This window comes from Cebus imitator, unplaced genomic scaffold, assembly GCF_001604975.1.
Source record: "Cebus imitator isolate Cc_AM_T3 unplaced genomic scaffold, Cebus_imitator-1.0 Scaffold187, whole genome shotgun sequence".
Classification (NCBI taxonomy): Eukaryota; Metazoa; Chordata; class Mammalia; order Primates; family Cebidae; genus Cebus; species Cebus imitator.
The window spans coordinates 2,662,701-2,674,760 of record NW_016107502.1 but is presented as its reverse complement, the minus strand read 5'-3'; the positions used below and the strand labels follow the sequence as shown (position 1 = coordinate 2,674,760).

Sequence of the window (12,060 nt, the reverse complement as noted above, 5' to 3'; positions counted from 1 at the left end):
AAAAAAAAAAAAAAAAAAGTTAAAAAGTTAAAAGGGTAAATTTTATGTTATATGTATATATTACTGAAAATCTAAAGAAACAATTTTAAAATTACAGACCAAAAACACTTATGAATATCAAAAACAATGTACTAAATAAAATATTACCAAACAGAATCCAACATCACATTATGAAAATAACAAACCATAACCAAGTGGGATCAACATTAGGAAATCCCTTCAAATAACATACCACATTAATATACTTCGAGAAAAAAATCAAGTGATTATCCCCACAGATGCTGAAAAAGCCTTCACCAACACCAAAATTCCACAATCATTCCTGACAAAAAAGAAAACATGCAAAAATGAGAATTAAGGGATACTTACTTAATATAATAAAATATATGATAGTGTGCATGTGTATGGGGGGGCTGTGTGTGTGTGTGTGTGTGTGTGTGTACACAGCCCTGGAGCCAGAATCTTAATGACAAAATCTTAGAGGTATTTCCACTAAAATCAGGAATAAGATACTCCACTAAAATCAGGAATAAGATACTTTTTTTTTTTTTAAGAAAGCTCATTTTAATGCAATAGAATACTGCTGTCAATGTTGTAGAGTTTGAGACTAGATGGTCATGTGACTCCTAGCATGAATTACAGGTTACTACTATGACCAGGCTTTATAAGTTTCCAGACCTCAGGGCTAGGGTTAATCCAACATCGTACTAAAAAGTTTATTAACGCAAGTGTGCAAGAGAAATTACTTGGAGGCACAAAAATGGACAAAGAAGAAGAAAAACAATTCTACTTTCAAATGATACACCATCATACCCAGAAAACCCTAGACAATCCAGGCTTAAACTAACTCAATAACAAAGGAATTCAGTAAAGCTATAGGATATCGAATTAGCATACATATATCAATGCCCCTTATATACACAAACGATAAGTAAAGAACATAATGGAGAAGAAAAAAATCTCATTTACAATAGCAACAAAGAAGATTCAATACTTGGAATGAACTTAGCAAGAAATGTGGAAAACCCAGGTGAATAAACCCTAAAACACTTGTAGAAGACAAGAAGTCGGCTTGAATAAGTGGGCATAGTTGTTCTTGGATGGGATGATTTAACATCATAAAAATGCCAGCTCTTCCAAAGTTAAATTTAATGTATCAAGTTAAATTAATGTATAAAGTTAATGTATAAATTCAATGCAATTCCAATAAAAAATACCAACAAACTTTTTATGGAGGTAAACAAGTTGACACTAAAGTTTATATGGGAAAAACAAACATAAAAGAACAGCCAGGGAAATACTTTAGAATAAAACTATGTGGAGGCACTAGTCCTACCAGACACTAAAACATACTGTAAAGCCTTTAATGACAAAACATTAGAGGTATTTCCTCTAATTAAGACAGTGTGGTAATTAAGACAGTGGAGTTCTGGCATACGGAGAGCTTACAATAAGTGGAATCAGAAACAAAGTTCAGAAATAAGCCCATGCACATATGTAAATTTAATATATGATTAAAGTGTTATCTCACATCACTAGGGGCAAATATTGACATGTCAATAAATAGTACTGCAACCTATATCACAGGTAATGGACTAATAGTTCCAGTATTTAAAATAAAGGGTAAGATTAAAACCCAATGGAAAGTAGAAATAATGAACAAATTTAGGGAAGAAAATAGACATCCCGCATCAAGTAGTCCAAAAGACTCCAACTAGAATGAATTTAAAGAAGTCTGATACAAGATATATTATAATCAATTTGTTAAAAGTCAAAGATAAAAAGAGAATTTTGAAAGCAGCAAGAGAAAAATAACTTTTCATATAAAAGGGGGCCATTATGAGCCTATTAACGAATTTATCAGCAGTAATCTTGCAAGCCAGAAGGGAGTTGGATGATATATTCAAAAGAAAACAATGGCCAGCCAAGAATACTATCTCTAGAAAAACTGCCTTTCAAAAATGGAAGGGAGGCCAGGTGCAGTGGCTCATGCCTGTAATCCCAGCACTTTGGGAGGCCGAGGCAGGTGGATCACTTGAGGTCAGGAGTTTGAGACCAGCCTGGCCAACATGGTGAAACCCCGTCTCTACTAAAAATACAAAAACTAGCCAGGCATGGTGGTGGGTGCCTGTAATCCCAGCTACTCAGGAGGCTGAGACAGAGAAGTGCTTGAACCCCAGAGCTGGAGGTTGCAGTGAACCAAGATTGTGCCACTGCACTCCAGCCTGGGTGATAAAGTGAGACTCAGTCTCAAAAAAATAAATAAATAAAGTAAAATAAAAATGGAGGGGAAATAAAGACTTTCCAATGTGAACAAAAGCTGAAAGAGTTCATTATCACTATATCTGCCTTATAAGAAATGCTAAAGGGAGTCCATCATGTTGAAATAAAAGAATGCTAGGCAGCAACATGAAAACATATGAAAGTATAAAGTTCCTGGTGAAGGTAAAGATATAAACAAATATAGAATATTTTAATACTGTAATGACAGTGTGTAAATCTTTTAATTCTGGAATAGAGCTTAAAAGATAGTTATAAAAATAGCTATCACTATAAAAATCAGTTAATGAATATACAACATTAAAAAATGTAATTTGTGACATAAATAACATACAGTAGGGGAGAGGCAGAAAAAGAGTAGAGTTTTTGTGTGCAATTGAAATTAAGTTGTTACACGCTTAGAATAGACTGTTGTAAGTATAGGTTGTTTTATGTAAGCTTCATGGTAACCACAAAAACAAACAAACAAAAAAAAGCCTATAGAAGATACACGAAAGGAAATGAGAAAGGAATCAAATCTCATCATTACGCCCTCATCCCTCCCAACCCCCCCTCCCGCCAAAAATCCATGAAACACAAAGGGTAGCAAGAATAGAAAAGAGGGGTTAAAAAGCTACAAGACAGACCAAACATAGTTACCAAAATGGCAACAGTAAGTCCTTCCCTATCAGTAGTTACTTTAAGTATAAATAGAATAAACTCTTCAATCAAAAGCTACAAAGTGGGTGAAATGAATCTAAAATAAAATAAAATAAAATAAAAGGGCCAGACGTGGTGGCTCATGCTTGTAACCCCAGCATTTTGGGAGGCCAAGGTGGACAGATCACAAGGTCAGGAGATCGAGACCATCCTGGCTAACACAGTGAAACTCCATTCTACTAAAAATACAAAAAATTAGCCAGGCATGGTGGCATGCACCTGTAGTCCCAGCTACTTGGAAGGCTGAGGGAGGAGAATCACTTGAACCCAGGAGGCAGAAGTTGCAGTGAACCAAGATTACGCCACTGCATTCCAGCCTGGACGACAGAATGAGACTCCATCTAAATACATGCATACATACATACATACATACATACATACATAAACAAACAAGATCCAACTATATGCTGTCTACAAGAGACTCGCTTTAGATTTAAGGATGCACATAGGTTGAAAGTGAAAAGATGGAAAAAGATATTTCATGCCAATGTTAACTAAAAGAGAGCACAGGTAGCCATACTTAGACAGAATGGACTTTAAGCCAAAGATGGTCATAAGAGACAAAAAGCAGACATTATATAGTGATCAATGCATCAATTCACAAGGAAGATATAATAATTATAAATATATATGCACCCAGCATTAAAGCACACAATGTGAAGCAAATATTAACAGAACTGATGATAACAATATAACAACATAATAGTGAGAAATTTTAATATCTACTGACAGATTTTAGTATCTATTGACAGAAGATCAATAAGGAAATGGAGAACTCAAACATTATGGCTCAAGTGGACCTATCAGACAAACACAGAACATTCTACCCAACAACAGCAAAATATACATTCTTCTCAAACACGCATAGAACAGTCTCCAGAAAAAGTCACATGCTAGTCCACAAAATGAATCTTAACAAATTTAAAGAGATTAAAATCAAGCCAAATATCTTTTCTGACCACAATAGAATGAAATGAGACACTGCTAATAGAAATAATTTCAGAAAGTTCTCTAATATGTAGAAATTAAGCAACACTCTTGAAAAACCAATGAGCTTTTTAAGAAATCAAAAGAAAAATCAGAAAATATTTTGAGAAAAACAAAAACTAAACCACAACATAGCAAAGCTTATGGGAAACAGCAAAAGCAGTAATAAGAGGAAAGTTTATAGCAGTAAATGTCTACAGCAAAAAAGATCTCAAATAATCTAATTTTACAACATATGGAACTAGAAAATGAATAAACTAAGCTTTAAGTTAGCAGAAGGAAGGCAATAATAAAGATTTGAGGAAAATTAAATGAAATATAGAATACAAAATAGCAACAAAACTTAGAATTGGTTTTTTTAAAGGTCAACAAAATTAACAAACCTTTAGCTAGATTAACCAAGACAAAAAGAGAAGACTCAAATAAATAAAATCAGAAATAAAAGAGAGGATATTGCAATTGATGGCACAGAAATAAAAAGGGTTGTAGGAGACTACTATGAACCATTATACACTAACAAATTGGATAACCTAAAGAAATCCCTGAAACATACAACCTACCAGGACTGAATGATGAAGAAACAGAAAATCTGAACAATCCCACAATTAGTAAGAAGATCAAATTAGTAATCATAATCTCCCAACAAAGAAGAGCTCAGATGCTTTCACTGGACAATTCTACCAAAGATTTAAAGAATAATTAATGCCAATCTTTCTCAAACTCTCTACTTTATGAAGCCAGAATTACCCTGACAGCAAAGCCAAACACAGACTTTACATTAAAAAAATATATAAAAAAACTACAAGTCAATATTCCTTATGAATATAGGTGCGAAAATCCTCAACAAAATGATAGCAAACTGAATTCAATAGCACAAAGATTCATACAGTCTGACTGTGTGTGATTTATCCCTCAGACATGAGAATGGTTCAACGTCTAAAAATCAATAAATGTGATACATAGCATTAACAGAACAAAGGATAAAAATCACACTATCATCTCAACAGATGCAGAAAAAGATTTGTCAAAATTCAAACATCATTTCATGATTAAAACATTCAATAAACTAAGAATAGAAGGAAATTACCTCAACAAAATAAAAGCCATTTATGAAAATACCACAGATAACATCACACTGAATACTGCAAAACTAAAAGTTTTTCTCTAATCAGGAAGACGGCAAGGATGCCCATTCTCACCACTTCTATTCAACATAGTACAAGAAGTCTTAGCTAGAGCAATGAATCAAGAAGACATAAAAGTCAGTCACATCAGGAAAGAAGAAAAATTATCTCTATTTGCAGATAACATGATCTTACGTGTAAAATACTCCAAAGATGTCTCCAAAAAAATTGTTAGCAAATTCAGCAAAGTTGAAACAAATCTGCTAAAACAAATTCAATTGCAGAATACAAAATCAACCTACAAGACCAGTTGTTTCTCTACACCAACAATGACCTACCCACATGAAGAATGAAACTGTACCCTTATCTTATATCACACACAAAGTTAACCTGAAATCAAATTTAAACACTGAAACATAAAACCTGAAATTATAAAACTCCCAAAAGAAAACACAAGAATTTACAGCATTGGTCTTGGTGGTGATTTCTTGGATATCATTGCCAAAAACAAGGCAACAAAAGCAAAAATAGACAAGTAGGACTACATCAAACTAAAAAACTTCTGTGCAGCAAAAGAAACAGTCAACAGAATAACAAGGCAGCCTGCAGAATGGAGGAAAATATTTGCAAACCATACTTCTGATGAACGGTTAATATCCAAAATATATTAGGAATGCATACAATGCAACACTAAAAAATATATAAAAATATTCACAGCTTCTGCACAGCAAAAGAAACAGTCATTAGAGTGAATCGGCAACCAACAGAATGGGAAAAAATTTTTGCAGTTTACCCATCTGACAAAGGGCTGATATCCAGAATTTACAAAGAACTAAAACAGATTTACAAGAAAAAAACTAACAAGCCCACTCAAAAGTGGGCAAAGGATATGAAGAGACACTTTACAAAAAAAGACATACATGAGGCCAACGAACATATGAAAAAATGCTCATCATCACTGGTCATTAGAGAAACGCAAATCAAAACTACATTGAGATACCATCTCACGCCAGTTAGAATGGCGATCATTAAAAAATCTGGAGACAACAGATGCTGGAGAGGATGTGGAGAAATAGGAACACTTTTGCACTGTTGGTGGGAGTGTAAATTAGTTCAACCATTGTGGAAGACAGTGTGGCGATTCCTCAAGGACCTAGAAATAGAAATTCCATTTGACCCAGCAATCCCATTATTGGGTATATATTCAAAGGATTACAAATCGTTCTACTATAAGGACACGTGCACACAAATGTTCATTGCAGCACTGTTTACAGTAGCAAAGACCTGGAACCAACCCAAATGCCCATCGATGATAGACTGGATAGGGAAAATGTGGCACATATACACCATGGAATATTATGCATCCATCAAAAACGATGAGTTTGTGTCCTTTGTAGGGACATGGATGAACCCGGAAACCATCATTCTCAGCAAACTGACAGAAGAGCAGAAGATCAAACACCGCATGTTCTCACTCATAGGCGGGTGTTGAACAATGAGAACACATGGACACAGGGAAGGGAGCATCACACACTGGGGTCTGTCAGGGGGAAATAGGGGAGGGACAGTGGGGGGTGGGGAGCTGGGGAGAGATAGCAAGGGGAGAAATGCCAGATGTAGGTGAAGGGGAGGCAGGCAGCAAATCACACTGCCACGTGTGTACCTATGCAACAATTTTGCATGTTCTTCACATGTACCCCAAAACCTAAAATGCAATAAAATAAATAAATGGGGAAAAAATAAAATAAAATAAATATACATATATATAACCCAAATTTAAAAATGAGCAAAGGACTTGAAAAGACATTTCTCCAAAGAGACATAGAAAAAGTCAATTATATGAAAAAATATGTATCCAACATTACTGATCATCAGGGAAATGCAAATCAAACCCATAATGAGATATCACCTCAGACATGTTAGAATGGCCATTATCAAACACACAGGCATATACCAGGAAATACCAAGTGTTAGCAAGAATGTGGAGAAACTGAAACCCTTGTGCATTGTTGCTGGGAATGTAAAGTGGTGTAGCCACTATGGAGAACAGTGAGAAGATTCCTCAAAAAATTAAAACCAGTATTAGCATATGATCCAGCAATCCCACTTCTGGGTATTCATCTGAAAGCACTGAAATCAGGATCTCAAAAAGACACCTACTCTTCCACTCATTAAAAAGTTCTTGTGTTTTCTTGTAGGAGTTGTATAATTTCCATGCATTGCAATTTCATCGCAACATTATTCACAATAGCCAAGAGGTGGAAACAATCCAAATGTGCATCAGTGGACAAATGGATAAAGCAAATGTGGTATATACGTGCAATGGAATATTATTCAGTCTTCAGAAAGAAGGAAATCCTTTCATATGCCACAATACAGATGAACTTGAGGGCATTAAGCTAAGTGAAATAAGCCAGTCACAGAAGGACAACCACTGCATGAATCCACTTATAGGGGGTATCTAAAATAGTCAAATTCATAGAAGCAAAAAGCAGAATGGTGGTCACAGGGGCTTAGGGGAAGGGGACAATGGGAAGCTGCCATTCAATGGGCGTGGTTTCAGTTACACAAAACAAAAAAGCTCTAGAGATCTGCTATACAACTTGCAAATAGCTAACAATATTGTATTGCACACTTGAACATTTATTAATGTGGTAGATCTCATGTTATGTGTTTTTTACCACAAATTTCTAATGGGAAAACAGGGAAAGGCATGAGCAGAAAATCTGCAAAAATAGACATAAAATGGCAGTCAAACATATGAAAAAATGTTTAACCTCACTCATCACTAGAGAAATAAATTTCAAGTACACTGAGATACCATTTCTTACCTGAAAAGTAAGAAATTTGCAAAAAATAAAAACTGTAGCAATACACTCTCTTACCAAGGCTGTGGGGAAGCATGCACTCTCATACCTTGCTGATGAAAAAGCAAACTGATGGAAATTCCAGTTTTGCACAACCACGCCTCTCCTGTTGGAGGAGAATCTGGGAATATCTAAGGGGAACTGCATATACACCTATCTTTTGACCCAAGAATCTCACTTCTAGGAATCTACTCTGAAGACACACCTCCAACCATATGAAAATTCACATATTCAGGTTTACTCTGTCATTACAAAATACTGGAAACAGCCTAAATGCACATACATAGAAGAACAGTTGGGTAACCTATGGTACGCAGTAAAGTACTAGGAAGCTCTCTTTGAAATGACATCGAGTAATTTCCAGGATATGCTTTTAATCAAAAAAGGCAAAGCTCTTTGTACAGAAGAAAGCTGACCATATCCTCTTTCCCAGAGGTAGGCAGCCCAAATTGGGACTGGGAGGTGTTTTAACTCTAATCAAATTCAAAGTTACGATTATTACACAAGAGTGGGCATCCATTTATCAATTGAGACTTTGTTTTATGACAAAGTAACTATAGAATTCTTTATGAATGAACATAAATAAGCAGAAACAATGTAAGATCTTGTGGCGTTTTCAACTACACCAAGAGGGAAATTTATCTCACTAAATAAATTCTAAAGGGAGAGTGAGCTATAACATAGTTTTGATTGCATCCCACCAATTATGTCTGTTCAGCAGAAAGATTACAATCCACTACTGAGTTGCGGTCACCATAAAGTTATTTCTCCCAAACATGAGACAGAAGGTTAACCCAGCCCATGCATGAAATGCTCTCCACAAGTGCACATGAGATGGACTTAAATATTTCCTCCTCTCATTCCAGGCCACCTTGGATAGTACTGTTGCTATCGGTGTGGTTGGAGAGTTTTCTGGAAGTGTCTCTCTCACTGCTATACTTCCACTGCTATTCCCTGAATACATAGATTACTAAAGGTTGACTTGCAAACAGCCAAGCTGAACACTGACCTCAGAAAAGTGATTCTTCCTTCTGGTTATACATAATCTGGGGAAGTTCCCTCCAAAGACAGAGAAAAAGGGCAGTGATCCCTGAGACTGGCTGAAAGCATGTCCAGAGAGCACAGGAGGGAGGAAGTGGAGTGAAGGTAGCACTGCGCATGTGGTAAGGAAGGAAAGGGCACTTCTGGGCTGGTTGGTGTCTGCTCCACTTTTCTGCACAGCCAAGATAAAAGCACTGCCTCTTTGACATCGTCCAGGCTGGAGAAGCAAAGAACTCACAGGGGCAGGTCCAGCGGCAGCCACATGTTTCTTCCACTTTAACAGGGGACTGGCTGTTGGGGCATGAAGGCCTTGGCCCCCGGTCACAGTTGACCCGATGACTCTTCAGCAAGGTCTGGCCATCTGGCTGGCAGGTTACGGTGTGGCACTGGTCTGGCAAGGTCCAGACATCCCCAGGCTGCAGAAGAAGACAGCAGATTCAGGCAGGGAATACGATGAGGTCCTCCAACTCTGAACCCATCTGCCGGACAGCTGACCCCTAGTATTGAACACAGGCCTACACAGCAAGGAGGCCTCTTGTACATGAGACAGGAAGCAAAACACAAGATCCCAAAAAAACACCAGGATGACAGTAAGAGGAAGAACTGGCCTAAGATCAAAGGAGGAAAAATTAACCAGTGGGAAAAAGAGCCCCAAACACATCTCTGATTTTTCTTTCAAAGTCAACAGAAAGGAACTTACCCTCTTCTCATTCCCATCCTCATCCATGCAAATCCTAACAAACCCTGCAACAGACACAAATAAGACTTTAGTTCCCATCTATCACCCAGAAATTCTAAACCATTCACAATGTCTGCTTAAGCAACCTGGTCTAGTTTTCGAAGTCAACTTAACTCTGAAAAGAATCTGAATGAGTTTAACAGTGGAGACATAGGGACGCAAGGCTAAGAGGTGGTCATCCTGTGGCTCTTCAGACATGCTCTGTGGTTAATAATTATGATACCAACGTCAGTGATAATACAGTAATAACCACAGTTTATGCCGTCATTATCTTGGTTCACATGTAGATCACTGCCAGGGATGGGGAAAGTGGGGATGAAGCCAGATACTGGAAACCTGAAAGAGATCTACTTGAAGATTCCTACCAGGAGAGTTGCCATCTCTCCATATAGTTAATGTTATTAGCTATACGTCAAAACTTGCATAGGGTTATTGCCCTTAAGGGCAAACTTGCATTGACTTATTCCCCTGAAGGACAGTAGCCATGCAAGTTTTGACTTATAGCTAGCAATGGGAAAATATACAAACCCAGGCTCAAAAAACAAAGCATGTTTTTTTGTTTCTAATGAAAAATCAACCTAAACTATGGTACTTTGATGTGAGTTTCCGTGTTACCGTATTTCTAAAACCCTTTATACCCATGTTGAGAATGAGTCTAGGGCCATGGGAAAGAAGACCATAATCTACAGGACGCTGAGGTTCCCTGCTTCTATCTTCTGATTCTTTTGTCCAAGATCCCTCTGCACAAATAAGCCTGGGCTTTCTCTGCCAAGTTCACATCGACAATGGAGTGGAAACAGGACCATATACAGAAATCTTTCTGCTGGCCCCACGGAGGTTTGTGGTATACACCTCCCATGAGCAGAAACTTAAAGGTCCTGATCTACATCACAATCTCCATTCGAAGCCAAATCTCATGCCTGGGCACCCCAGGGTCTCTTGAATGGTGTTTTTGCTTCTATGGTGGGTTTGTTTTGGAGGGTTTTTTTTGAGAGGAGTAAGAAAGGTATTATAAGACTCACCAGAGCACAGTTTGTGGAGGAAGGAATTGCCCAAGGTGACCACGGTAGGGAGATCTTCGATTCGCTGGAGACTCACCATGTTGGAGTCAGCTGCTGGGCCTGCCAAGATCCTTAGCTGGGCTGCCTCGTACCGATCTCCAATTCCAATAGGGAACACTGTCACTCCTAGGGTTGGCAAAGGGACAAGAAAGGATCTGTGGGCAAGTGGGCTCCAAATGGACTGTCCTGACGCGATAACCAGCATCTGAATAGAGCCTCATGTTTTCCAGACTGGTCACATACACCAGCCCTACAAGGAAGATATTCAGTCAACAGATACTAATGAGTGTCTCCTCTGTGTCAGATACCATTGCAAGCAATAAGGATACAGCAGTGAACCAAGCATATGAAGTCCCTCCCTGTCTCCTGTCCTCATGGAGAGATAGGCAACAAACACACAAACCAAGTAAATATACAGAATTTCAGATGTGGATAAATGCTTAGGAAAAAAACAAAATGTGGCCGGGTGCAGTGGCTCACGCTTGTAGTCCCAGCACTTTGGGAGGCCAAGGTGGGCAGATCACGAGGTCAGAAGATCGAGACCATCCTAGCTAACATGGTAAAACCCCATCTCTACTAAAAATACAAAAAAGTATTCAGGCATGGTGGCACAAGCCTGTAGTTCCAGCTACTCGGGAGGCTGAGGCAGGAGAATCGCTTGAACCCTGGAGGCGGAGGTTGCAGTGAGCCGAGATCGCGCCACTGTACTCCAGCCTGGATGACAAAGCAAGTCTTTGTCTCAAAAAGAAAAGAGGAAGAAACAAAATGAGCTAAGGAGGATGGGAATGCCCAGGGCTGAGCTGTGGGTCACTGTTGCGTCTCTGGGGGTTAGACAGTGTTTGGTGAAAACATGGCGTCTGAGCAGAGGCCTGACATAAGGATGGAAGGAGCCAAGATGTCGAGGGAGGGACATCCCAAACAGAGAGAACAGTGAGTGCAAAGGCCGCAGAGCAGAGGGACAGGAGCTGACTGATTTTAAAGGGCCATACAACTGCTGTGCTGAGAATGAACTGCAGGGGACAAAGGTGGAAGCTGGGGTTTCAGTTAGACAGCTATTTCAGTAGTCCAGGTGAGAGATCACGGGGACTTGGATTGAGATGACCCTGGTGGACACGGTGTGGAGTGGTGTGACTCTCAATGTATTTTGAAGATGGAGCTTGCATGGAGGTATCAGGAACAAAAAAAAGAAGAATCAAGGATGCTGGGCTTTTTGAACTGAACAACTGGAAGGTTGGAATTGCCATTTTCTAAGATGAGAAAGA

The 12,060-nt window shown here is 38.4% G+C and overlaps 1 protein-coding gene across 2 annotated transcripts in view; it reads right to left on the bottom strand.

The window, feature by feature from the left end:
• Positions 1-12,060, bottom strand: part of VWF (von Willebrand factor) — a 173,693-nt gene that overhangs the window by 47,003 nt on the left and 114,630 nt on the right. For both annotated transcript variants that reach the window (XM_017546163.1, XM_017546164.1), the window contains exons 32-34: positions 10,760-10,924; positions 9,699-9,742; positions 9,237-9,414 (exon numbers count right to left, since the gene is read on the bottom strand). In XM_017546163.1, the coding sequence (XP_017401652.1) occupies positions 9,237-9,414; positions 9,699-9,742; positions 10,760-10,924 (387 nt within the window). The remainder of the gene's footprint in view (positions 1-9,236; positions 9,415-9,698; positions 9,743-10,759; positions 10,925-12,060) is intronic.